Below are 27978 nucleotides of genomic sequence, written 5' to 3' on the forward strand. Positions count from 1 at the left end.
TATAAAATTTCCATATATATATGGAAAAAAAGAACTGCTTGAGTCAAGGCAACTTGTCCTACTCACATTTAACAATATTACCCAGTTCCACTGCAATGTCTGTATAAATACTTCCCTACAGGGATTGCAACCAACAGACACTACACTATATTGCAAAGTCTGGCCAGGTCTGCTCTTTAAAATTGGCAAAATGCTGTTGGAATTAGGGATGCAGTGATGGCTATTAGAAACTTTTATTTTGTTCTGTAGCTGAAAGAGGAAACATGAACACAGCAGATAGCATGAGGCTGTAATGAATTTATTAAACTGTCAAATGTTTTCAAATGATACAGTTTGAAATCAGAAGAGGGAGAGCGGATGGATCAAAAATGCCAGAACCCAGCCCACGACATTGTGCATCCTCATGGCATGATTGCTGAAATGCTCATAAGTCAGAGGATATCCTAGAAGCCACTCAGAAGGGGTTCTTTTGCAGGAGTGACCCAATTCTTTGAAAATATTATGCCTTGTCCCTATTCAAGCCCAGTGAAAAGGAACTTCAGAGGAAAATAAATACAGCTTGAAAAACTAACCCCTCCCACTGTTGCCTCCCAGGGCATTTCATGGGCAGCACTGACTTGGCATTTTTAGGAAGGACTCAGCAAATCTTCCAAAGCAATTCCAGTAAAGCCCAATGTGGGTCTCAGGAAGATCTCTAAGGAAGACATGTTCGTCTCTTGATTTCTTCAACAAGATTTCCCCTGCAAATATCCACCTGCAAATGAGAAATATGCTTAAGCCATAGCACATACATCCGTTTTACCCTCCCAGAACCTAAGTATCACACAACACGCATTCTGTTCTGCTGTGCCAAGCCATTTCTCTAGCTACCTTTCTTCTTTCCTTTAAACTTAGGAAGCTGAGTTTCTTCCACTTTGAAGCCAATTGCTTGCTCCCTGTCAGTATAGCAAGTTCTCAGCTACATCTCTCAATGTGAAACACTGTTGCAGGTCAGATGGTATTTTGTGCTATATCATATGAACTGTAACCAGTGTTTTTACATGGTTTTTGTTTGGTTGAGATGGGGGACACGGGGTTTAAAAAATACCACAGCCAAAAGGAACCTGCTGTGTCAGCCAGTCTTCCTCAGTTTAGCAGCTTTCTCTTATTCCATAGCTGAAATCAGATCACCTGCTAATGCTGCTAAGCTGTTTTCATATGTGAAAGAGAAGAATCTGAGGCTGCAGTTTCAGTGCTGTAAACATTTGAAAGCATTTGTCCTTTGCCTTGCCCTATGGATGGTCACCATGCACTGCAACTGTATAAACTGAGATGCAAGAGGAGGGAAAACAGGATGGAAACTATAGGTTGAGCCTCATTATTCCAGTGGGTTCCAAGCACTCACATGGATGGCAAAAAACTATAGCAAATCAATTTAAAAAACAGTTTCTTTGCTCCTTGATTTAAAAACAGCCTTGCTGACCTTTGTGATGTAAGATAAGAGTCATTAAGAAGACAATCCATCCATCCCTCCTCCAAATGCCTCACTCAGCCCTGCCCTTCACCAATGCAAAAGTGATCACCTTTCTTTCACTGCTCAGGGGGAAGGGAGGGGTCATCTGGAGAGAAGGATTGATGTCAGCCAGCTGCCCCCCCCCCCCATTAAGGAGGCTATTGTTAAAGGACTGTTCAGTTTTTTAAACTGATTTTAAAAGGGTGCATTTTCCCCTTCTCCAGGGATCAACACATTCCTTCTCATTTGCAGTGGCCACTCGTGTTGAGTCAAATCCGTGTATAAATAGGCTGGACCTGTATTTTCAATGCTATTAGATGGGAGTAGGAAGGTAATTGTTAACCTTGTACCAGGTAAATCTGTGGATGCACATATTTTATTGTTATTTACAGGTGTGCCTCAATATGGGGGGGAAGTTTCCATTCTGAAACCCTGTTCATACCTGAATCCGCAGATACTGGGATACCACCCCCCTTCCCTCACCTCTGGAGGGTTCTGAGTCTCGCAGAGGGCTAACAGATAATGATTAACACCAAACACAGCAAGAGTTAAACCCAGGGATGACTGATAAAATCTAAATCATTGGTTCTCAAACTTTTTAAAAGGCCCTAGAGGGTGCTGTCTGATTTATAAGTGCCAAGGGGTATTGCTATAATAGTAACTGGACAGCAATGCTCCCCTCCAGTAGCAGCTTACTTAACCATTGATGCACATGGCCTAATCTGCCTTGTAAAATTTGGGTCATCGCCCACTGGAGGGTCCAGGACCTACAGTTTGAGAACTGCTGATCTAAATCAGGGGTCTCCAAACCCCAGCCCGGGGGCCAGATGCGGCCTGCAGCAAGCCTCTTTCTGGCCCGTGGCCAACCACGGAAATCTTTCCTTGACAATCCTGTAAGCTTTGTTTAAACCAGGAGTCTCCAAACCCTGGCCTGGGGTCCAGATGTGGCCCACAGCAAGCCTCTTTCCAGCCCTCGGCCAACCTCTTGTCCCCTGAATGCCTCTGGCCCACTCAACTGAACATGACCAGAACTGTGCTCTGATTGTGTCTGGAGGGTGTTCTGAGGGCCAGAGAGGTTGAATGAATGAGTTCAATCATTCATCTAAGTTCCATCTCTAATTTATTTATTTAAATTTTATATTTAAATTTTTTTTCTAGCCCTCCACACCACGCCTGATATTTGATGTGGCCCTCTGGCCAAAACGTTTGGAGACCCCTGATCTAAATTATTCTTATTTATGCATTTTAAAAAGAAAAATAGTGTCAGTACATGCCTGTGCCCCCCCCACTCCTCTGTGCTGTGTCCCTCCAAATACAATGCACAAAGAAATTGCATCTCTAAGTTTAGTAAAGTGATGGTTCGCACTAGGGAGTGATTATTGGAGCTCTACCCTCCCAGCTTCCTCCTGTACAACCTGATGACAAACAGAATTGCTCACCTCTTCCCTAGTTGCTACATCTCGCAGTTTGACCACTCCATCCTTGAGCTCTTGCTCTCCTAGAATGGCAACAAGAGGGATTCCTGTTTCCTCACAATACTGCAGCTGGTTCAGTAGCTTGGGGTTTTTCTTGTAAAGCATCTCTGCCTGAAAAAGTTGTAAAACAGGAAAAAATATTAGTAGACAAAAATGGGCACTAATTGCCACTCTTTGACAAGGTCCTTAGAGTTCTCTGGAAGCTTATCCAGTGTTCCTTGATTAAAAGAGCAGTAGTGATGCCCAAGCCTCCCCTGTAATCCATAGTGAATGCTGGGTGTATTCTAGGTTTACTTGAGGCCAATGAACCAAACATGTATCTCAGAATATGGCCCACATGTTATATAACATGCTTGGGTTCCCTGGAACCTTCAGGGTTGAACTGATGTGAGAGGTAGTCCCTGATGTAGACCCTTTTATCTATGTGCTTTCTAGTGCTCTGGCAGATAACTTTTAAATGCCTGGAAAAAGGTATGATCAAAGTAGTCTCACACAGGCTGAAGTTTCTAAATGTGCATTATTCCAGAATATGATGGCTCTCAAACCACATACTTAATTCAGAATTAGCTAGCTCCAAATTGCCACCACAAGACTAGCACTACTACTTTTTGATTTGTTTTTGATCTGACTATCCTAATGTGACTTTTGTTGTTGTCAATTAATGTACGGGGAGCTGAACATCAGGCACAGTGATCTCTACCTATGTGGGCCAGGATAAGGTATGCTGCTATAGAACATTTCTTTGCCTTGGAGAGCCACTCAGCAGTTCTCAGACTGGAAAGAGCAGCAGAGTAGAACAACTTCACTTATTGACCATGGCAGAGGTCATGAAAATGCATGAATTGAGAAGTAAAATGCTGTTGGCATCATAAGGATAACCAAACTTGCACCCAATGGTTCTGCTCCAAGTACCAGAATCAGAAATGGGACCATGGTGGTAGTTTTCACTCGGGCAATACACTACATCAGATATCTCTACTCCCTTTATCCCCGTCAGACCACAAAGACAGATGGACTCCCAGTCCATATTTATTTTTCTTGATCAGACCCTTCATATACATAGCAATTGCACCTTGATCCCAGAATCCCACAGCTCAGATATGAGCTTCAGCCTCTCTTCAAGGAGTTTCTTCTGAGCAGATGCTACAAGCACCTGGGTCTCTGTTGTTCGAATCTTTTCCTCAGAAGCCTAAATTTGGAAACAAAGTTTTGAGAGAATGACAAACGTATGGAGACATAACAAGAAGAGAGACTACCAACAATTCACACCTCCAACACAAATTCAGGAAGTGATAGTGAAACAGAAAGGATATCCAGACAAAATGTACTTAAAAAGCCATGCCAGGCTCTTTGTATTATGGTAGACAACAGAAACTGCAGTGTTTATTAAGATACATATTACTGCGGCAAAACTTACTTCTCCAGATGCATCTTATTCGCTAACAATAAAAACTGAAGACATTTCCTAAGCAATGGATCCCTGAAAGGTACAGGAGGATCATTTTTTAACCTGAATTGTTTTCAAGAGAGGATTTCTATATGTTGTTGGTGCTTTTGAAAGTTCTAGTCAACAAATGGAAGAAACAAAGATCAAAGGCTATCTGTTCCCTGAAAAGGCTTCGACTGTTTTCTTCTAGTAGCATCTAAGCTCTGCATGGACTGTCCCATTACTAAAACTATTAACACAGAACCACTGCATATGTAAGATTTCCCTTTACTCTGATTGGGAGTCAGTTCTATCTACAGCATTCCTGTCTGCTGAAATGAATGAAGCCTTATATACCCAGGAGCTCCATGTGAGCTCTCACAGGCATGTAGAGTACTTGGATTCTGCTATAAGGGCCTTCCACTCCAGTCCATTAGTCCTTCAGAAAAATAATTTACATCCTCCAACGTTGCAATGCAACTTCTAAGTAAATAAATATGATAGAGACATGCATGTATGATGCAGCCCCACTAATTTCAATGTGCAATAGTAACTTAGAGTTACTGTTTACCATGCAGCCCTATTTGTGGGCTTGGAATAATAGATACAAAATGATACAGTACTGTATTTTCATCGCGCTATCAGAGCGCAATACCATAGTCTTTCGAGACTGAAGGTTGCCAACAACGTATTTTCATGCAGTGTGCTGGGTGAAACTATGCCACTCCTTTCTGCAGAAGTATGGCTTTTGCTAACTTGGATAAATATCTCCTTTTCTAGACTGGTCAGCTCGTAAAAGCAGTATTCATTATTTTATATGCAATAAAATAGATCTTACTATCTTATCCCTGATGGCTGAAGCTTTGGGGTACTGGATTTTATTTTTGGTGTATTATTTGATAAAGTTCATAATTTGCCTCTTTTTTTGCCTTGCTCAGCTGATGAAGTCTCTGAAGAACTTGACAACATGCTGTCATTGGTTGATTCATATAAAGGTGACATTAGCTTATAGCTTTCAACTTTTTTAACCTCATGGAACAATGTAACTATATTATCTTATCTAGAGTCCTTGTCATGACTTGAATAATGTGTCATGACCTGAAATATAACCCAGTCAATGTGAAGGTAGTTGAACCTGTCCATTACTACAAGCTATCTCTTTTAGCTATATCCCAGATTTCTTTCTCTATCTCAAGGTGGGGTCTTTCTGTACTTGAAAGATGGGGATTAAAATATTTTAACAAACAAGAGCTCCCTCCAAGTTTTGATGGGGGTGGGCAGAGAGATAATGTCCCTAATGCTCAATTACTTTTTGGGCTTGGTATTTCCATGTGCAATAATTTTGGAAAGGAATGTACTGGTATTCCTTGTATTGTTTATCATTCTTCAATGCCCTGTCCACCATACAAAGCAATCCTGCGCATGCCCCACCCTACGTCTTTTCTATCTATCGAAAATATCATCTGACTAATTCCACTAGGGCACAGATAGAAGCTTGACTACATAGTCATTTAACACCATTCCTTTATGTAGATTCTACTTGGTTTTATATTATTGTGTGAGGCTAGAGACTAACAGCCCAATCCTATGCATGTCTACTCAGAAGTAAGCCCCACTGAGTTCAGTGGGACCGACTCCCAGGAAAATGTGGATAGGATTGCAGCCTAAGGCTGACTATAATGGGGTTCAACTCTAAGTAGACATGCACAGGATCGGGCTCTCAGTTATTATCCATAGATTAGAATATTAGTTACTATGATGTCAGGTATGCTCCAGTTATGGATACATTCAGTACTTTGAACAGGTTCTTATGCAACTTCACCTTTGCTAGTCTAAAGAGCTTCTTCAAATGTACAGAACAGTTCCTTGAATCAGGTGGACCTGTTGCAAGCACACCAGCTGCTCACCATGGACAATCCTTGGAAAAAGGAAACAAACAGCAATCCTTACCTCCAACTTTTGTTCCATGATGGAGAAGATCCGTTCAATGCCGATGCTGACTCCCACACAGGGCACCTTTCGCCCCTTGGGGTCAAACATCCCTACCAGCCCATCGTAACGGCCACCTCCAGCCACACTGCCCACGCTGATGGATTCCTCCATGTGGTCATTTTGCTGCTGGAGTACAGCCTCATAGATTACCCCAGTGTAGTAATCCAGACCACGAGCCAGACTTAAGTCAAAGGAAATCTGAAAAACAGAAATGGAACCTCATTAGGAGGCAGAACCATGTTAGGATTGAGCCTCTTCTGGCGTTCAAATAAATGTGGAAAGGAGGAGACAGATACACACTAGCTAGCCACATCCTCTGACTTGTCTGCAGAGATAAGACACTGAATTCAGGAGCAGTTTCTCCCTGCATTCTGGAATTCTACTAACATTCAGCATTCCAGAAGGCAGAGTGAATTTATCAGTTTGTTCAGCTTTTCCCTGTTTAGACAAGCATGGGAACATGGGAAGAGTCAAATGCATAACTACAGAAGCATGACCATCCAGCACACTCCTAAATCCCTGTCCCCTCTGTGTTTATTTGAAGAGGGTTCAAGTTATTACATGAGCCAGATAGAGCATTCTACACTTCACTGCACATTGCACCCCCCACTTACCTGATCTGAGATGCCAAAAATGGTCAAGTACTCAAGAAGCAGCTTCATGTCCCCAAGCCCTTCCCTGGCCAGCTTGTTCTTTGACAGCTCTGGATCCTGGAGCAGCTGTTCAATCAAACTCAGTCCACCTGCAGAAGTGACACATGTAAGGTCTTGTGTAAAATATGCAGCAGAACCAACAAAGCTTCTTAAAAGCTTTCTTCACCCAGTCCAGCTCACATTCATCTGACTAGATGAAGTTCCATTTCTTGTTAGGAGTATACTGATGCTAAGCTGAATTTAGAAACAAAACTAAGAGTAGATACATTTACCCTGTAGAGACCCTGCTAATTGGGCAAAGAGGCACTTTTTCAAATGGTGCTCAGAAGCAGACCTCCCATTAGCTGAACAGGGCAAATGCCCTGGGCACGGAATTCACACGACTCCAGGACAGCACAGGAAGCCTTAATCAGCTTCTCCCATTGGTCCTGAAGTTGCTCAAAGTCCAATCCAGTTGCTTGAAGGCTCAAAGTCAGTCCAAGTGAGGGGGGGGGGCGGTTTCATGCAGGGGGGTGGCTTCATGGAGCTTTGACCCAGGGCACCTCAAGTGGAGGTCTGTCACTGCTGGTGGCTGGCTATTTCCTCTATACTCCCACTCTGAAGCAGTCTCTGCTAATACAAGGATGCCCTGAGGCGAGGCTTATTTAAGAGAAAAGAAAGGCTGATGCAGTGCTATTACATAAACACATAGACCTCATCATGGAACTCTTGTGCTTTGAATGTTATCTGACTTGTGCTTCTAGGCCTTCCAAGTCACCATACAGTTCAAATAAAAAAAAAAAACTTTCACATCTAGTCTCCTTCTCTCTGGAGAGATGCGAAAGTTCCCAGTCTGGGAACCTGACATATGTTCCTTGGGGCATGAGCATCATATATACCAACAGTGAACTCAAATGACTGAGTGCTTCTCAAAGACAGAAGCTTCTACATACATGGGTGTCGTGAATATGTACATGTTAGGCCTAGGTTAGCATGTGGAGCCTGAACCAAACTAAGTGAGTAACGGAGAAGTCGCTAGCAGTTCCTAGCTGCAAGAATGTGAGTAAACAAACAACAAAGATTGTTGTCTCTCCTCTGCTGGCCAGAAAGGACAGACAACAAGAATTACAACTCATTGGAATGTAGCACCTTTGCAGACAGAAAGGCGCCCTATCAAGCTGATGAAGTGCAGCTGTGGATCTCCAGTTGGGAGGGGTAAGAACTAGGAAGACTAGCAACCAGACCCACTTCGAGAAGGTTCTGTCCTCGAAAGTTCTGATTGGACAGTCTAAATAAGTATGAAGTCATTTCAGTACTATTAGCATAAGAAGTATAATAATGAGGCCCAAGGGGTGTGTCCGGTTCCTTCTTGGACAGAGGTTTTGGGTGCAACATCCTGCACGCGGTGAGCTCCATCGTCCAACATGGGCATCTGGCCTCACAGGTAGCCTGGAGCTAAAAGATCTATAAGAAGCTGACCCAGGTGAGAGATAGGGACTAATAGAGGCAGCCAGCTAGCTTTATTATTTTATTGCTGATATGTTTCCTAGATGTTTATGCCTCTAGCATTTGCTACCTTATATAACCTTATGTAACCTTATGTATTTAATAAACTAAAATCTCTTTTACTAAGTTGTTTCATTGTCTGTTGGGGACAAAAGTTCAGAATCCTGCCAGCCGTTCAGCAAGCTACCAAGTGCTCATTGAGGTCCAGTAACTTGATGACTGAAGCTTTAATTGGAGAAAGCACTCAGTGCCTGCAAGGGATAGAATTAAGCCTAGAGGGTCTCAGTGTCCCTGTACTGAGACACTGGCATGTACAGGGTGGTGGCAGTACTACTGAACCTTGAGGCCTTGAGGGCTCGAGAACCAAGAACTCTGAGCACCCCAAACCCCCCTCAGTTTGCGACAATGGGTGACTTACTTGATACATAGAAATAGACAAATTTCTAAAATAAAGACAGAATTTTTTTTTTAAGCCACAATAAGAAAAATACTAGAAATGATCTCTGGAGGGAAACTGTGTAGAGGGAAACAGGACTGATCATGGGTTGAGAGGCAAAAGGGTTAAAGTTGGAAGTTGCTCCTCTTTTCTTGTTTATCCTAAGGCGCCAGGAGAAGGCAAGATAAGAAGTGAAGTTGAACACAGCTCTGAGAGGTTTAGAGTCATGAGACTAAATTAACTTTTTTCTGGAAGGCCCCTGATGGCATAAGTCATCTGAGGTATATAAAGGGAGTGTTTGCTGGTGCCTGTCTTTCTCTTCTTTCTTGCCATTTGCCTTCTGGAGCATGAGTTCTCCTAAGCTGTGTATCATTTAAGCCCACAAAGCTGGAACTTCCATGAGATAAGTATAGTAGATAGAGCCTTGGTTATTTTCATTCCTGTGTGTTATCCTTTGCATATTTTATCTTTTGGGAACTTTGGTTCTCTTTATGTATGTTGCTCTAAATAAATTTTTGTGTAGCAAGTTCTTGATTGGTTGGGTGAATCCAAAGCTACGCTAGAACCTACAGTCCAGGAGTCTTCAATCCCAGCTACTGTTACAGTCACCACTACTTTTTCTACTACCTGTCGCTTCTCCACAGATGGCCTGTATGTTTTTGGTGGGGGGGGGGGGAGGAGGAAAAAATGGGAACCAGAAGTTGCACACTCTGTATGTCAATTAAATCAATGATCTAATTGGAGAAATTTTTCAGTTTTGCCTTTAAAATGAGTTAGTTTGAGGCCATTTCTGATGTTAAAAGCATAGCATCTCAAAACTCCATCATGTCTAGGATGGCCCTGGTGACTGTTTTGAGAACCAGCACACTTATCTTGTGGGAATGTGGGGGGGAACACAATCTTGCCAAATATTTCTTCCTGATGACTTAGCCTAGTTAGAAGAGGTTTGACGTTTATTGACTCTTTATTGAAGACAAGAAACAGACTGTTTTGGTGTCATGTCTTTCCAGCTTGTTTTATGATGATTAATTGACACATTTGCTGTCCTGCAGCTATCTCCTTTGTTTGGTGTTCGACTATTTAAAAAAATTCTGTACATACATGCTTTAATGGCAGGGATGGACAGATCTCCCTCTGAGGAGTTTCTCATCTCATCTCAGCGTAGACAATAAAATCAGTATACAGTTTTCTCTCCTAGCTTTGTGTTTGCATATTTAAAATTTCTGCTTCAAGACAGTCGAAGGACAGAATATTACAGCTGTGAGCTACAAACACAGTGAAAAATGAAGGGCAGGAGGATGTCAGCAACAGCAGACTGTAGATGCAGGAGATCCAGCCAGCTTGTCTAAGGACAGGGATGACCAACTCACCTGGCCTTCGAACTTACCATGAAGCATTACGTATTTGCCAATATGATCTGCAACCTCTGGCAGAAGCCCCTTCTCCCCAACCATCTCATTTTTCACATCTTCCCAGGGCATCTGTAGATAGAGAGCCACATGTACTATGATGAGTAATCTCTACTTTTCATATTGCCCTGGAATAATTCAGCAGTATTTTCCTTTTCCCTCTAGCTTCTACTCTATGGAATCCCTCTTCACATGAAGCGGACTTAGAATGAGTACTAGTCACCTGCACAACATGCCACACAATCCCTGAAAATATAAAATACAATGAGAAAAGCAAAAATAAGGTGCCTTCTTTGACCTTTAACAGGACACAAGAAAAGCCAGGTTCTGCCTGTCCCTACTGTGTTACTCCATGTGGTGCCATGGTAAAGCAAGAGCTCCTCCCTACTGAAATGGGAAAGGTCTTCCCTGCTAAGGAGCGGCTAGATAAGTCATGTAGCTCCCATATCCTCCAGCAGGACAAATGTTTCCCTTTTGGGTAAAATTGTACAACATCTGAAATAAAAGCTTTCTACCCTCCAGACAGAGACTGTAAATAGGACCTCCAGTGGATTGCCCCACAAAATGGGGTTCTACGTATCCATGTTCTCACTCCCTAAAGCAAAAATCTAGCTCCCCCTCTTCCTCCTCTGTTAGGTCCAATGTATTAGTAAAAAGCTTCTGTTTCTATTTTATATTTCTATTCATTGTGAACTTGTCCAGTTATGCCAGTGTTTTGAGAGCAATTGGTATGAATATTATTATTAACAGAATACTGCTCTGAAACCTGTAAATTTCCACTGATTTGTATGAAAAGCAGTAGATATTGGGAGTTATTCTCTGGTAGGACAGGAGCAACAAGAAGTGTTAACTAAATACTGGAAGGTAAAGGAAGCAGAGAGGAAGAATGGAAGTTTATTCATCTCAGCGGGAATGTATTTGTCAATGACTCCAAGTCTCTAACAATCCCTCATTAATTTGTTATCAAAGCTGTTCTTCACCTATATATTTGGGCAATTTCTATGGCAAGGACTTTACAAGGAAGCTGCAAAGACTCCAGTCTCCAGCCATGATTGCTCCTCCAGGAGACCAGTGTCATGACTCTCATATGAATTCACCTGTCACCATTGTTCTCCAGGTCTGCCCTCGATTTATCACCTCTACCATCTCAGTGCTTCTCAGGCAATGAACAACAAAGAAGTAACCATGTATGCAGGACTCTTTCAGAGGCAAAATGTTAAGCACTAAAAAAAAAACACATTGCTCCTGTTACTCTGTAGCTGGAAAAAACAACAACTAACTATGGGCTCCTGAAAAGCTAACATGTTTATGTTAGACCATAATATATTCATCAGACACATGAAGGGTTATCCTCAGTGGAAAAGTATAATACACATGGGTACTGACAAAGAAAAAAATCCCTAAGCAATGAGACCAAATGTCCATAGAGATAAGCACTGACAAGTCACAATTGCAGTCATCAGAGACAACAAAATTCTCCTAGCTCAGCTGATTAACTTTGCATCATGTTGTGTTACTGCAATCAAATGTCTTAATAATTTGGGGTATGAGAAAGCAGAGTTAAAATTGTAATACTTTTATTAGAACTAATCAAATAAATGCAAAGTAAGCTTTCAAATTCTCCAGAATTCCACATGAGGCTAGATCAGGGGTGCTCAATAGGTGGATCGTGATCTACCGGTAGATCGCGAGGCAAAATGAGTAGATCGCGGAGTGCCGACCCCCCCCTTCAGGTGCCTCTGGGAGGAAACGCCCATGGGAGTAAGGCCCATTGTACTCAATGGGGCTTTCTCCCAGGTAAGTGTGGCTAGGATTGCAGCCTCACAGCCTAATCCTAGGCATGTCTACTCAGGAGTAAGTCCTGTTATACTCAGTGGGGCTCAAGGTACACCAACATACATTGTACACATATATGTTATATGTTATGATGGCGCGAACAATTGTAAAAAAAACTCTGGTAGATCTCCGGGCCTTGCTGGGTTTCAAAGTAGCTCTCGAGCCAAAAAAGTGTGAGCACCCCTGGGCTAAATGATAAGCAAAGCAGGGGTGGGGAAGGTGCTGAAACATGATGCAAGTGCACCAAAGTCTTAAAATACAGTTCACCTCATTGGTCAGATCTAAATCCTCATGAGCCTTGCAAAGAGTTTACTCAGGGTCAGACCAACTGCAGACCTGGTCCAGGTGCCACCCGGGGCCACAGGGCCACAAAATCCCCCCCACTCAAAAAACAGCACTTTGTTTTCTGTAAAAACCCAAAGTGCCATTTTAAGGCCTTCTGGAAGCTGCGAGCAGCTTCCCCAGCCCTTAAAAATGCCTTGAATACAGGCCTGAAAATGGGTTTGAATTAGAAAAATGGTGGCTGGGGGAGAGTTGTAGCACAGCCCCAGTGGGGTGGCGCCCTGGGGCAATTGCCCCCCTGAATCCCCCAGGTATGCCAGTGGGTCGGACTAGATGGGCCATTAATCATGTTGTTTGCTCCTGCATCTGCGTTCCTCCTTGCTGATTCTTTCCTATTTTGTGCATGGGTTTTTTTTTTTTTAACCTTTTCCTTCCTTGTTGTAATCCCAAACTCCTCTCTCCCTGAAGCTGCTATCTGCCCCAGGAAAGAATCTGCTATTTGTGCTCTTTCCCCTACAAATCACGAGAAAAAAAACTGCTCAGCTTTGACTTTCCAGACAGCCTTGACAAACTGTTGTTTTAGGAGCAAGAGTCACCAGAATCACCTCTAGTCCCACCTTTTGCTTTCCTTCCTTTGGAAAGTTCTCACATAATTGATCATACTATACATTGTTCCTCAGTCACCTCCTAGACAGGAAATGGAGAGGGATGCTGATACCGCTAGGCTTAGAGGATTGGAAACACAGCATACCTCCAATTTTCTACACTGAGAATGTCTGGCATCCTCTCTCTCTCTTTCCTGTCAGTGCTCTGAAGACATCTAAGGATTTCCAAGTCAACTCTTTCCTTTAACTGAGAGATGAAGATATGACTGGAACTTGCTCTTCCCGGGATACAAATACCCTTCACCAAGCTTTGAAGCCTCCTTTTTGGGCTTGGCCTCTGAAACTCTGCTGCAGAGGTCAAGCCTCTGCCCCAAATAAAATCTACCTACAAGTTTCTATCTATGTTTCAGGCAGGCCTGAACCCAGATACATGCATAGGTGATGGGTACCCTTCTTTCTCTACAACACTGTTTCACAATGTTTATCCTTGTCCTCTGCCATACCACTTCATATCGTCCCCCTATTTGAAGTCCACAGGAAGTAACTGGTGATGACAATTTCTTCTGGGTTGGGAGGCCAGGTGCAACGCAACAAACACCAGTAAGAGGCTCAGGATGGATGGGAGGGCTTTTTTGAGCACTCTGAAAACCATGCTTTCGAGTTCTGCTTGGTAGGAGTCAAGCCTCCTACCGCTGTTTGTTGTGTTGTGTTCCTGGTCTTGCTACTGGGTGGCAGGTGTCCAGGGGTTCCAAGACTACCACCAGACACCATCTAAAGTACCTTGAGGTACCTGAACCACTGGTTGAGAAACACTGCTCTACAATTCCTAGGTTAGAATAACTATAGCTTTCAAGCTTCAAGTTCTTACCTTGTCTAGCTTGTCTACAGTGGAACAAATTGTTCGGAATTTGCTGTCTGGAACCCCACAAACTGCAAACATCCCGTCAAGGATACGCCGGTCATTGATCTGCAATGATGTTGAATTGTTTCAGTAGTAGACCATGATTCCTGCTTTAGTATGCATTACCTGTATTTTTTAATGGGGGGGGGGGGCAGATAAGTCAAGGAGATACCACCTGATGCCCCTGCCTCACTTTTCTTTCAACTTTTTATGTTTTTGCCTCTAAGGAAGCAAAGTAGACTTTTGTGCAAAGAAGTAAGCACTTGGCCAAGGGCCTTGAAGAACTGTAACTTAAAACAATGAATTTGGTCATGACCAACTTCTGCCTCCACCACCATCGAAGCAACAGATTGAGCATAGCTGTCCTGTTAAGACTTATGGAAGAATAAAAGAAGGTTCAAGCTTTCCTATGCCTTCTCTAATAGGGGTGGTTTTTTGGGGCGATATTTTTTCCAAAATTTCTTGATTAAAATAGCAAATTGTGGTGTTATGTGTTTTTATTCAAATTCTTATTCAAAACTGTACAAACAGTGCATTAAAGCACAATAAGCATTTCAACTGTGACCTCTGTATCATTTTAGACCAGGGTGGCCAACCAGCGGCATGCGGGCCACTCGTGGCACATGGAGACTTTCTGAGTGGCATGCACAAAGTTGCCATGTATTTTTGAAAAACATTGAAATAATAACAAAGAGAGTATCACAGAAGTTCATCATTGAGGATGAGAAGGTGGGCAGGCAGAGGGAGGCTGGGCTGTGCAGAAGGGCAATGAATGCACCTTATATGGACTTCGGAACGAGTCCAGCTAGGCCAGAATAAATATTCAAGCAGACCACCTTTCTCGCCTCATCAGCAGTCAGCCAAGTATCTTTGGAAAGCCCCAAATAGGCAATAGCACTTCCATGTTTCTTGCTCTGTACCTGCAGGTCAGAACTGCAGGTTTTTCTCTTCCTTCTCAGTGCCTTTGCTCAGGTATTTGCTTTCTCCCCACCCACTCATGTCTCTTCCCCTCCCCAGCTGCGGCACATGCACACACCCTCTAGCAGATCTCTAGCAGTATTTTTAGCAGATATTCTTACTCAGCTGCTCCACCATCAGAAAAGCTTCAGGGGCTCGCTGCATTAGTGAAAACTATTTGTGGATTCCTCAAAAGTAACCAAAAGTGGTATTATTTTGTGAAATGAGTGGTTTTTCATGTTTTGATCTTAATATCTTGCAGCGTGAGCAGAAATTCTTATTTTGTGTTGGTCACTGAAAAAACACCCCTAACTATCATTCTTCCAAGGGAAAATGACAAACTTGAGAAGAAAAAAATGTTCTCCAATTCTCATGTTGGTTGCAGAAGACAAAATTACACCATTGTTAAGGAGTTGTCTCACCTATATAGATTTGGCATAAAACAATCCCACGCTGCTGCTCTTATTCTCACCTTTATGAGAAAGTCTCCTAGTTCTAAGGCACTCAGGATCTCATGCACAATCTTCAGACACTCTGCATCAGGAATCATGGGGTCATACTGGCCGGCGATGTCAAAATCCTGAGGCACAAAGTGCAGCAATGAAAATCCTTGAAGTATGAACCACCTAAGTGGGTTCTCACAGCCGATGGGTTGCTCAACACACCACACTCCCATCTCCCCAAAGTCTTGAGAACAGGATAGGTAGTCAACTGTTTTAAGTGGGTGCTCCTCTTTTTAGGAGGGGGAAAGTAACTGGCCCACCTCACCCCAGCAGTGTCTTTTCTAGTGGCTGTCTGCTGGTGTTCTTTTTGCATCTTTTTAGATTGTGAGCCTTTTTGGGACAGGGAGCCATTAGTTGTTTGATTTTTCTCTGTAAACCGCTTTGTGAACTCTTAGTTGAAAAGCGGTATATAAATACTGTTAATAATAATAATAATAACTGGGATTTGAAATGCGGCACCTATTCAGGCAACTGACACAGTCCTAAGCAGTTCAGCTTTCAGTACAGTCTGGTGACCTTAACTGTTGCTGAGGAATGTGCAAACACGGATGGGACCACCACACTACAGCAGAACACCTGCTCTGGATAGACAGACAATCCAAGTTTCAATTTCTAGCACTTCCAGGCATGGCTGGGAAAAACCCTTGCCCAAAACTCTGGAGAGCTGCTGACAGCCAATGCAGACAATACTAATTTTCTGACAAAGTATGGCAGCTTCCTATGCTCCTAAACATGCAGGCAATGCATTATTAATATAGCATTATCAATGCACATGGTCCTGTATAGTTGCCTAACAAAAGTCTCCAGGTATGTAGGTTCTGAGTGTGGTAGGACTAGAAGTCCCTCTCTCAGTGTCTGGAGTTCTTTAACAGCTATGTGTACTTTCTTTCTCCTTTGTAACATTCCAAGTCTATTTTTTTAAAAAGTATTTTTTTTAATACTCCACTATTACATGGGACTCCCAGAGAGAATACCGATCAGGTATATGCTGACTTAGCTTCAGCAAACAGCTGTATTTGCTGTTCCCAGACTATTCACTGATCTCCATCATGGAAAATTTATTTCAACATTCTAGAATCTACGGCACCTCAAATAAACTTTAGAACACTGCACAGGAGCTGAACATTATATAATAACACATATATTTGCGTTGTAGTATAAATTCATTCTGAACATTTTCCTTAGGCATGTAAAGACATTGTTTCAGATTTCACTAGAAGAGGAAAAGGAAAGTGACATTTCAAGTTTAAATTGCAAAAAAGCAGTGGATTTTAGACATCTTGTTGTGCTTGCTTTAAATCTTTTTTTTTACTACAGTAATGTTAGTAATACACAGCACTACATTACTATACATATACATTTGTCACCTACAACACACACTAAGGGCCCAATCCTATTCAGCTTTCCAGGGCTGATGCAGCCGCAGTGCTGGCCCAAGGTAAGGGAACACATGTTCAGAATACTACCCTTACCTTGAGGAAGCCTCTATGACTGCACTGGGAAATTGGATAGGACTGGGCCCTCAGAATTGTAAGAAGTACATGTTCACTGCAGTAGTTACATTTGGCTCTCCCTGTGACAAGGGAGAACATTCCTGAAAACACAAAGGGCAGGAAAGTGGAAGTGTGCCGTAGCTCAGTATGAAAGAGAATACGCATGCAGAAGTTCCCAGGTCCAATCTATAGGTAGCATCTCTAGACAGAGTGGGGAGAGACACCCTTTTTTCTTTATAAGATGTGCAAAGCATTCCTGCTGCTACACCAGCAGTAGAAGCGACTCAAATCAGGGAAGGACATGCTAGCCGAGGGGAGGGCTGGGGAGACACCAATTGGCAAGCCAAGGCTTGAAGAGCAGAAAGAGGAACAAAAGGCCAAGGAGAACAACAGTTGTCTCAAGCACAGCTTGCAGGCACTCACACACTGGTAGAACTCTCGGTAGCGGCCCCTCGTCATGGCTGGGTTGTCACGCCGATAGACTTTTGCAATATGGTAACGCTTGATATTCGTGATTTTGTTCATGGCCAAGTAACGGGCAAATGGCACCTGAGAACAGAAGGCTAAGGAGAACCTTACTACGGAAGCGAGTGGAAGATCTCAGTGTAACTGCTGCAGCAACCATGTCACAGACATTAAAAGCTACAGAAGAAAGCCCCAGCCCTCAAGTGGAACAGATAAGATGTGACCACTGTTCTACTCTCATCTGGCAGAAATATGTGCACAATAAGCACCAATGGAGGTTTGTACTATAAGCTACCACTGACTGACTGCTACCTGCCCCCAATTTAGGGATGAGACATTCCCTGACCATCTGACTGAGAGAGGTCACTAAAATACGTATACTGTACCTTTTTTTTTAAAAGCAAAAAAGTTTGTAATTAATGTTGTCAAAGAAATGAGACACAGTTTCCTTGTCCCAAAGGACTCACAATGTTTATAATGATTAAAAAAAAAAAGACTACAAGAAGAGAGATCCTAGCAAACGGCTACTGGAAAAGATGCTTTTTGGGTTGAATTGGGGTAAAACAGAGAAATCAGTGTCCCCAAGGCTAATGCTCATGTCTACAGATTTGTGTGGTTATGATCCTGTTGGCAAGCCTGAAGTATGGCTTCTTAGGCAGAATCCAGTAGCTGCCACAAATATTCTAAGTTTTATTTGAAAATGTCTTGCTGCGCAATCCTCTTCATGTTGACTCAGAATTAAAACCTGCTGAATTTACATGGAACTTATTCACAGATAAGTAGGTATAAGATTGCAGTTTCAATTCTGTACACACTTTCCTGGAAGTAAGTCTCAATCAATGAGGCTTTCTACTGTGTAGACATATACAGGACTGCACTACCAATCTCATAGCTGTGGAGAGTAAATAAAAGGTGTGATTTCTGCTAAAGGTCTGGATGCACCAGTGATGCAGAACCTCCACTCGCTATCCTACATCTCTCTTTCACTATTGGCAACAAAATAACTGATATAAGGAACTGACACTTTTTTCTTAAAAGCAAGTTCTGCCACTGAAAACAATTCTCCAAAAAGTTGATGCATTTTTACTGAGCTTGAATAACTTGTTCTATCACAGAATATGATGCTTAAGCGCAAAGCTCTATGTCTACTCAAGAGGCACTTCCTGTACAAGCAAGGAGCACAGCATTGAAGGATACAGTCAAATCATAGCGAAGAGACAGCAGCTCTCCCCCTTGGTCTTTCAGGTCATAGATGAGCTTGGAATCCTCTCCATATTTCCCAGTCAATGTTTCCTAAAAGCAGGGATGAGGATGGGGAACGAGGGAGAAAATTTCAGAAACATATAGCACAAATACAGTTGAGACGGATGACAAATTTTCACAGGGGGAAATAATGAAGATCAGAATGCACATAGAAATGGAGGCCCACTCAAACACCATGAAATTCCCTTCTCAAAGAAGCCCACCACTTTCTATTTTCAGAAGTGATCCAAATTTTTGATAAGTTTTGAACTGTTTTGCTTTTCTCCCCTGGAATAAAGGACTGGATACAAAATTTAAAAATAAATACACAGAGGTAGGCGAAAAAGGTGATAACAAAACAAGGACAAGTAACACCACTTTCTGCACTTTTTTGTAAAAACCAAAAAAACCCAAAATCTTCAAAAAAATAAAACAGCTATCACCTACCTAATATACGTATTTTAAGAGATTATATTTTATAATTTTTTATTCAAAATTTACATTATAACACTGTTTTCTGCACTTCTAACTTAGGAAAACACAGAAATTCACAAAAAATAAAACCATTTTCTCCCACTTCTACAAATACATTTTAAAATATAATAATGGAAATAATTCCACAGGCTGTACCTGCAGCCTGCGTGCTGGCTCCTCAGAAATTTTCCACCCTCTGCCTTCAGTTGCTAGTAAGTTCCAGACTTGAACGTTGTGTTTTGGCCTCTGGACCACCTTTGGCACTAACACCACACCATCTCCTGCTTGTCCCACATCCTCTGCAGTCCCATCTTACCTTCAGTTCAAATATTGGGGTATCTATGGTTTCAGCTCCATGGCGTTTAAAGCAATCGATAATTGTGCTGAAGACTTTCTCTCTGATGGCCATCTGCCTGGGGCTGTAGTCCCTGGTGCCCTGTGAGTCCAGAACAGAAGAATGGGGTTAGAAGACCCCTTGAGAGACTTCCATCCCACTAAAGACACATATAATTCAGTTACAGTGAATGGAAAAATTGGCCCTAGCGAAGCATCATCTCTCCAGCATTAAGATCAGAAGCCGTTACAAAATGATATGCTTAAAATACGTAATGGTTGGCAACCTTCAGTCTCGAAAGACTATGGTATAAGCCTACAGCACCCGGTATTCCCAGGCGGTCTCCCATCCAAGTACTAACCAGGCCTGACCCTGCTTAGCTTCCGAGATCAGACGAGATCGGGCATGTGCAGGGTAACAGTTGCTGCCAAAATACGTAAAGAACAATACGTAAATACGTAAAGAACACGTAAAGAAACGTAAAGAAATAGGTAAAGAACGTAAAGAAATACATAAAGAACAAACTCAAAGATCTATATACCTGAAGATTACACTGGAGCTGGATAGCATTAACTATTCTCCCCCACTCCCATTTTATCCCCATAACAACCCTGTGAAGTAGATTAGGCTGAGAGGTGGTAATTTTGTTCGAAATGACCTAATTAGCTCCATGAGTGAGTGAAATTCAAACTTCAGTCTCCCTTGTCCAAGTCTAACCATGTGTCTATTAAATCGCCTTAAGAAAGCTTTTTCCAAGAAGTATTGGGAGTGATGAAAAATATTCACACTGTGACCTAAATAAGCAAAAGTTTTCTAGTTTCTAAAAAAATCATTCTATAAACTTTGTAGCCAAAAAACCATTACAAGATCACTATATAGTACTCTAACTATAAAGAGTGACTACTGCAAGAACCTTGACCTGGGACAAATTGCTTCTTGAAGCAGAATCCCACTTATCCAAATTTGTCTTGAATGCTGGAGATTTTGCTTATCACAAACAGAAAGGAAGTGCAAAAAGGGGAGGCATAATCATAATTGGTCATACCCAAGCATCTCTTTGGATCTGAAAAAGGTTGGTACTGAAAGGATATATAGCTTTTATAACATTTGAAAGAGAAGTTCAGGCAGCATGAAAGGAACCAGCATCTTTTCCCACTTCCCTAAGATGTATAATTTTTGTCATTTCAGTGATCCTTCAAGATACAGAAAGCCATTAAACAAATTATGTAGTGGCATGAACATGCTTAATTTGCTATTTATTTGCAGTTTGGATTTTTTGCTACTGGTAAGAGATGTCATACTTCTTATAGCATTCAATAGGAACATGATCTTTCAGGCAGTCCAGGAGAATCAGAAGTCAATCTATTGACAATATTTATTGTATTCTGCCAACTTTTATCAACAAGAACTCAAGCGGTTGTATCCCAACTCTTTCTTCTGCAGATAGAAGGCATCTGTTAATGTAACAGGAAAGGGAGATTTTCACCTATCTTTCCCTAACCCTGCAACTACTTGTGCCCCATACAGTCCTGTTCCAGAGGATCTCCCATTCTCTAGAACAGATTTTCAGGGAGCTCTTATGTTGAGAAGGGGACAGGAAAGTGTTTGTGCAAGATCTCTTCCGCTTGTGTTCCTTAGAATATAATCCTAGGTGGCTGACACAAAAATTATAAAATGCAATGAAAGGGGTATTTCCTGCTTTCCTTCTATAATGCTGCAGAGTGGCTGGCTGTTGATAAAAGTCTGAAACAGGAGAAAATACATTCAAGAAAAGATTAATTCCAAAAGGCCACTGAGATAATGGAACTGCATTCATGTCAACAGGCAGCATAATTTATTTCAGTGGCTTATGCTCCATCCAGTTTACTCCACATAAACTCTGCCAGGATTCTTCTTAGTTACATGTATGTGTACAAAAGTATGCTGCACCCCTATGAAATCACTGTGGAAAAAAGACGGCAGTAGCTCTGATGTCAGAAAGTGTTCACATGAATAAGATGTGAAGTATGTGCTTGAGGGAGTATCTAAACTTCTGTGTTTTCCTTCCTCAACTTCTTTCTGTGTAAGCATAAATACAAATTTATGGGAATGTGTATCAGGTCTTATCTCCTGTGCCAAGATGTCCAACCAGTATCTTTTTTGGAGTCACAGATGACTTGTTTGCCTACACTCCTGCTCTTCCGTCAGGTACTTTTCTTTCCATCTGCTTACTTCCTTTCTAACACCTCCCAGCAGCTGCTTCTTCCTCCATAACATTTAACGATTTGTGTTTGTGTGTACTCTTATCCTCAACTCCAGTCTCACAGAACACAGTGTAAAAAGCAGACAATATATAAATGAATGTGCTATTGGTACGACAGCACCCTCCAGTGGCTGCATACTACTAAAACACTTGCATTTGAGAAACATTGCAGATGAGGTACACTTTTAGTCTTCAGTGTGTAACAGTATTTCACTATGGAAGACCCTACATACAGACAAAACTTTAAGTTGGTGTGACTGAAACAGTTGCACATTCTTCCCCTACTCAAACCTGTCTCCGTTTCCTTTCCCTCCCACAGATGTCTCCCTTTTGCCTCTCTAGACTGTAAGCCCCTCAAGACAGGAATTTGTTCTCTCATTCTGGGTAAAGTACTATGTACATGGATGGTGCAATGTGAATGATAAAGTGGCACAGCCCAGACACAGGTTGCCTACTTCAGTGGAAATGGGGCCAGAGGGGGGGGGGGGAAGAGTATAATCAAAAGGTGTGTAGCACAAAACAGAAAGTGGTGCAGAGAGCTGTCCAGTACCCACAGTGCTGAACTTTCTCTTTTAGTCTTTTAATGCAGTAGTACATGGGGCCAATTCAAAGCTAACTTGCTAGGAAGTGGTGTCACCCACCACCTGCATGCTGCTGCGTGAGATGAGAAGCAGGAGAAATGGCCTAAAAGTCATGCAAGGTGGAGTCAATGCTGGAAACCCATTTCAACTCCTGTTGTAGCTAAGTACAATGTGAAAAACAAATTCTAAAGTGCAGGGATAGCAGGTACAGTACATGTGTGTCAGGGGGGATGAGAAGTCAGGGAGCACTATAGGAAAGCCTTGTAAAAGTTCAGAAATAAGGTATGCAAGACCATTTTGTAGAGAACAGTCCACAAACGTTTGAAGAGAGTTGTGTAGTTGATCAGGTTGCTTGCATCATTCTTCTTTCAGTGACCATTACTTTTAGTCCAGATTCCCAGAAACCTTTTTCATTACAGAACTGAATGGGATTGTAGGGAGGCAGCTATAGATAGGAAAAGCTCTGGAGACAGTCAGAGATGGAGTAAAAGAAGATGAATAGGTGAGAAAGCACAGGGTTGGGATTGTAACATCGTTTCTGTCAAACTGTATTAGAGCTTGCAACAGGGCCAGCTTTAAGCCAATTGGATCAATTGCTCCCATTACCTAGGGGCCTCCCACACTAGGGTCATCTACTCCAGTCTTGTCAAATACACACAACACCACACTGCAATAGTCATTCTGAATTTTTTTCCCCTGAAACAAAAATAAAATCAGTATTTTTACTAAATCATTTCACAGTCACTGAATCCAAGGTTTTTGTAACTATTTACAATTCAAAGGTAATCTACACGTTGTTTACTTGCTTACATACTTGTTTGCTTGCTTCACATGTAAGCAATCTTGTATTAAAATTTGATCATTAACCCACATGCACTTTTTAAGTGCAAATTTTTATTGCTTTCCATTCTACTATAGAGATATAAAGTCTATAATAAATTTTAATTATCTCTCTAAGTTTCTATAGATCTTGGCTGCGAACTTGGGGCGCCACAAAAAATGCTTCCAATTGGGCCCCGCATCTCCTAAGGCCAGCCCTGGCTTGCAGTATTCTTTCAATGCTGCTGCATTAGAACTGAAGTCATCATGGAGAATGAAGAGATTCAGTCATGGTCAGCATGACATTGCTGCATGGTGCATACCCTTTGCAACTACTGTAGTATAGGTAGCAATCATAGCTTTCTTTCAGTGATTCTGGTGTAGTGCTAATTGCTGACTAGTATGCACCAGAACAAGCACCACTGCAGGATTGGACTATCATTTCACAATTGTGTTCTTTTGCATAGTACAATATATACAGTTCCTATGCAATAGTAAAACACACTGATAATGTTAAGAGTTCTGCTGGGTTCAGTCTTATATTTATTTATTTATTGGATTTGTATCCTGCCTTTCTCCCCGAAAGGGCACCCAAGGCGGCTTATATGCACAGTAACTGTATCTGAATTACAAATTTAGTATTATTACTGAAGCTCAGAATCTACCACTCACCTGCGATGCCAATCTGTAATTTTGCTCCTACCCCAAATGCCTCTATAAGCTATAAGCTTGCATCTTATGGACATGAATACAACCACTAAGGCTATCTTGCTTTAAAGTACGGCTAATAGAGTATATTCTTGATGTAATAGCAACAGCAGCTGGAAAACCGTTGAGCTGGGATGATGCTTAAACATGACATCTGCCACTGTGTCTCTTGGCCATCCCACTTGACTGCATGAGGAGTTGCCCTGTCCTCTGGAGTCATTTCAGTTATTTCAGGTCCTGCTTAAAAGTTCACTTCCTTGATTGTGAGAAGCTATTCTCCCTAGGCTCACTGTGGATCCTCCTCAAGGACAGCAATAGCAGAAACACCAAAGACATGGGGAGAAGTTTCTATACACCAACAAAATCAGTTGCCTTATCCATTTTGTATTTTATTCTTGTAGTTTTAAACTGTTGTCAGTCATCTTAGATATCAATATATTGAATAGCAGAGCATAAATTTCTAAAATAAAGTACAAAAAATAGCAAGGATAGGATTTTGTGCCTAATTTTAAGAATGTGAGTCCCTTGGGACACTGCAATTATGCTCCATGAAGTGTGACATTATAGCACAGTGCTATCTAAATAAACTAAGAATGTGGCCACATTGGATGTTAAGATCATATGATGTGTAACCCCATCATATCATTCACCATTTAACCAGAAGAGAAGAACAGTCACCTGGATAACAGAACCACATCAGAATTTTAAGAAAGTGTACCCCTTTAATTAAAGCATAGTTGGATATACTGTACAGAGAACACTGGATGTGGAATACACTGTTCCGCCACTATCTACATGTTCACTATAGGGATCTTCACGTATATGTACTGCAACTAGTAAGACCATATTTCTTTATTCATACCAAAATTTTTGGTAATACATTTCAGAGTTTACCTTTGGTGTCTTGAGGACAAATTTCTGCTTCCCTTCCTCAGGACATATTGCTGCCTTCATCTTAAGCAATTTTGCTACTTCTTCCGCAATCTGCAAGAATATATATATTTTTAAAAAACACACACAATATTTTATCCTGGCTGCAACATGCTTATACTACATATTTATACAATGCCTTTGCCAAACTTAAGGAAACAAATACAACTGCCCAACCTTGATAATTTCCCCATCAGAAGCTCCTTAAATTCAACAATAATTGCAAGTTAATTCCTCCCCCCATATCTTTCTGGTTCTCTCTCATTCCTCAAGTATTTTACAGCATATGCATGGTATATGTGCATTTATCCAGATCTCGTTTATCAACAGCTCACTTAGCCTACATAGGCAAGATATGGAGTCCACTTATTTTAAACTGAACTCTTTTCAGGCTTTCTTGACCTGCTCAGTTAGCTTATAAACAGTCTTAGATCACATCCTTCCGGACTGCAAAGACTGTGGTCAGGGGATGGGCTTGGAGACACTGACACATTGCTACTTAAAGTTGTAAGCATTTTCTTAAGGGATAGGAAACAGAATTTCTTTCAGTTTTCATTCAGTACAATTCACTGGAAAAAGATCAGTTTTGCACAAGGAGGGAGATGGGCAGGCAGCCTCTTGGTGATTGGCTGTGGTAATTCCTCCAACCAAATTGGGCAGGTTTGCTTTAGTGCTAGGGACTGCTAGCATAGAAAAAAAATAAAAGGCTAGAATCAGGGCCTCTGAGAGAAATGTTGTCAGGGGGTTGAAAGTTTCTCTTTTGAGCCCCTTCCCAAAGGGGGAAGGGCAAAAACAGAGTGAGGGGTGAATGACAACAGGGATGGGCAGAACTGGGGTGGGGAGGGGGAAAAATAAGGTGATGGAGGGTGGCAACAGCCAGAAAAGTCTTTGGAATCTAGGTCTACTAGATTTACCCACCCACACAGTGTTGGCACCTAGATGCAGTAATATAGAAAACAAAATACACTTTTAAAAGTTTATCTCTAAAATCTTTTAAGTATAGAAAATTATTGAAGGAAATTAGCATCCATTGTATTTAGGTTCACACTAGAATGGAAAGAGTCCTGTGTATACCGAAATACTTACTTCTGCAGCTGCTGTAGCCCTGAGCTCCCATATATTCCTTCATGGCAAGCAGATCTACATGCCAAAGAGCTACTATAGCAGGCCAGTTTCCTCCAAAATTTGACAAGTGTTTCATATCATGTATGCATTCGCATTCCTTGGTCCAGCACACAGGACTTGCGGCAACATCCGCCTCTGCACGTCCCTAGTATCCCGCATGGGCAGCAGGCCCGGTGAGATTGGAAAATGTAAGATTCCAGGACATTTCTAGGCCCCCTCCTTTGGCTCCTGGGCCCCCCATTTAACCTTGGGTCAAGGTACAAATTAACCCTTTATCCCCCTCTCCTGGGCCCTGGATAGAATAATACATGACTTTTCTTTCCTGTTTTGCTTGAGAGTGGATAAGAGTAGTGAGGAATGTCTGTATACAAATGAATGAAGCACAACCACATTTGCATTCAATTTGGTGCCTGCTTTGGGTTGGGTGGAGGCAGTTTAAATTAGATTTGTTTTTGCTCCAGGGAATTACCTTTGTTCCTAAACTCAGGCGATTTAAACACACCAACATTATTATTAGCAAAGCAAATTATTATACATTTGTGCATCCCTTAACTGTTTTATTGCCTGCCTACATCTTGCCATTGCCAATCATACTGCTGTGGTGTGGCAGCAGAGATCAGCAATCTGTTTCACCCATAAGTCACACAGTGACAGTCCTTTAAAGTCATGAAGGAAACCGCTGTAACAGCCCCATCCTATGCATGTCTACTAGGAAAGTGTGCATAGGGTTGCACCCCAAGTCTAGCCACTGGCTGCCAGACTCACAGCCCACTCCAATGCATGTCTACTCAAAAGTAAGTCCCATTCTAGTCAACTGGGCTTACTCCCAGGAAAGTGTGCATAGGGTTGCACCCCAAGTCTAGCCACTGGCTGCCAGACTCACAGCCCACTCCAATGCATGTCTACTCAGAAGTAAGTCCCATTATGTTCCATGAGACTTCCTCACAGGAAAGCATGGCTAGGACTGCAGCCTCGCCTGAAAAGAGTCAGCCCGTCCGGGTGACTACGAGCCTACACGCCCGGGGGAGGCGGATGGGACCGCACAGTGGCCCACCTCACAGGACTGTCGCGCGTCGCCCGGCTCCAGTGCGCGGCCACCACTCGGCCTCACCTCCTCTTGGCTGGCGCTCTCCTGCTTGAGGCGCCGCACCGTGTCCGCCTGCCTCCTCAGCGCCTCTCCCTCGGCCATGGCAGCCACAGACCTCTTCGCCCCGCAGCGACAGCCGAGCCCACAGACACCTCCTTCCACGCTTTGCAGCGCTGCGCGGGCGTCAGAGCCTCGCGCACGCGTGTCAGCGCGCTCTGAAGCTGTCGGAAGTGCCCGCAGTTGGACGTCTCATCCGGCCCCGGGCAAAGCAGGCGTCAGTCTGGCGCGCGCCTTGCGTGACGCAAGAGGCGTTCGGAGCGGCGAGGGAGGAGGCGCCGCTCATAGCGCAGCCTCCTGGCCTCTCCTATGTGGAGTCAGCACAACGTTAGGTGGAGCCTGTGCGGAGAAGTCGCAGCCTCGCTGGCTTCCATGGAGAGTATGGTCCCCAGTGCAAGCCTACTCAGAAGCAAGTCCCATTGAACTCAATGGAGCTTACTCCCAGGAAAGTGTGGATAGGTTTGTAGCCTAATCCTATGCCGGTCTATTCAGAAGTAAATCCCATTAGTCTCAATGGGTCCTACTCCCAGGAAAGTGTGGCTAGGATTGGGTTGTGAGGTGACACTTCCTGGGAGCAAGCCCCACTGAACATAATAGGACTTACTTCTGAGTAGACCCACTTAGGATTGGGGCTGTGACATGGCTGCTACCCTAGAACAGCTCTAGCGCAGTGATTTTTGGTCAACCTTTTTTGTCTCAAGGCGCACTGATAAGGTACTAAAATGCTCAAGGCACACCCTCAGTTTTTTGACCATTGGTAAGGCACACCATGCTGCTGGTGGGGGCCTCACATCTCCAATGACCCTATTAATATAGGACCTTCCTCCAAACTCCTGGGGCACACCTGCAGACCATTCACAGTACACCAATGTGCTGTTGCAGTTGTTGAACATGGCTGCCCCAATGGCCCTACTAATAAATGACCCTCCCTCAAACTCCCAGGGCACCCTGGCATACCATTCACAGCAC

At 42.6% G+C, this 27978-nt stretch overlaps 1 protein-coding gene and 1 pseudogene across 1 annotated transcript; both read right to left on the reverse strand.

Annotated features, from left to right (window-relative positions):
- Positions 1 to 277: 277 nt before the first annotated feature.
- HARS1 (histidyl-tRNA synthetase 1) lies at positions 278 to 27157 on the reverse strand. Its single transcript, XM_066623150.1, has 13 exons — positions 26977 to 27157; positions 24705 to 24794; positions 19443 to 19562; positions 18608 to 18703; positions 17369 to 17494; positions 15422 to 15529; positions 13960 to 14058; positions 10347 to 10440; positions 7000 to 7127; positions 6344 to 6583; positions 4040 to 4156; positions 2932 to 3078; positions 278 to 754 (listed from the first exon to the last, which is right to left on the reverse strand). Exons 1-13 carry the CDS (start codon positions 27052 to 27054, stop codon positions 695 to 697), a joined length of 1503 nt encoding a protein of 500 aa, XP_066479247.1. The 5' UTR covers positions 27055 to 27157; the 3' UTR covers positions 278 to 694.
- Positions 19773 to 19889, reverse strand: LOC136649827 (5S ribosomal RNA; annotated as a pseudogene).
- Positions 27158 to 27978: the final 821 nt, after the last annotated feature.

The sequence above is a fragment of the Tiliqua scincoides genome, chromosome 4, assembly GCF_035046505.1.
Source record: "Tiliqua scincoides isolate rTilSci1 chromosome 4, rTilSci1.hap2, whole genome shotgun sequence".
NCBI lineage: Eukaryota > Metazoa > Chordata > Lepidosauria > Squamata > Scincidae > Tiliqua > Tiliqua scincoides.

Bases quoted from the DNA above. Each gene is read 5' to 3' on its own strand.
- HARS1 (XM_066623150.1), bottom strand. From the start codon at position 27,054: ATGGCCGAGGGAGAGGCGCTGAGGAGGCAGGCGGACACGGTGCGGCGC. The intron at 17,495-18,607 runs GTATCCTTCAAT...TTCTGTTCTCAG, and splicing joins CTCTTCGCTATGATTTGACT to GTGCCATTTGCCCGTTACTT. The intron at 15,530-17,368 runs GTGAGTGCCTGC...TTTGTGCCTCAG, and splicing joins ACCGAGAGTTCTACCAGTGT to GATTTTGACATCGCCGGCCA.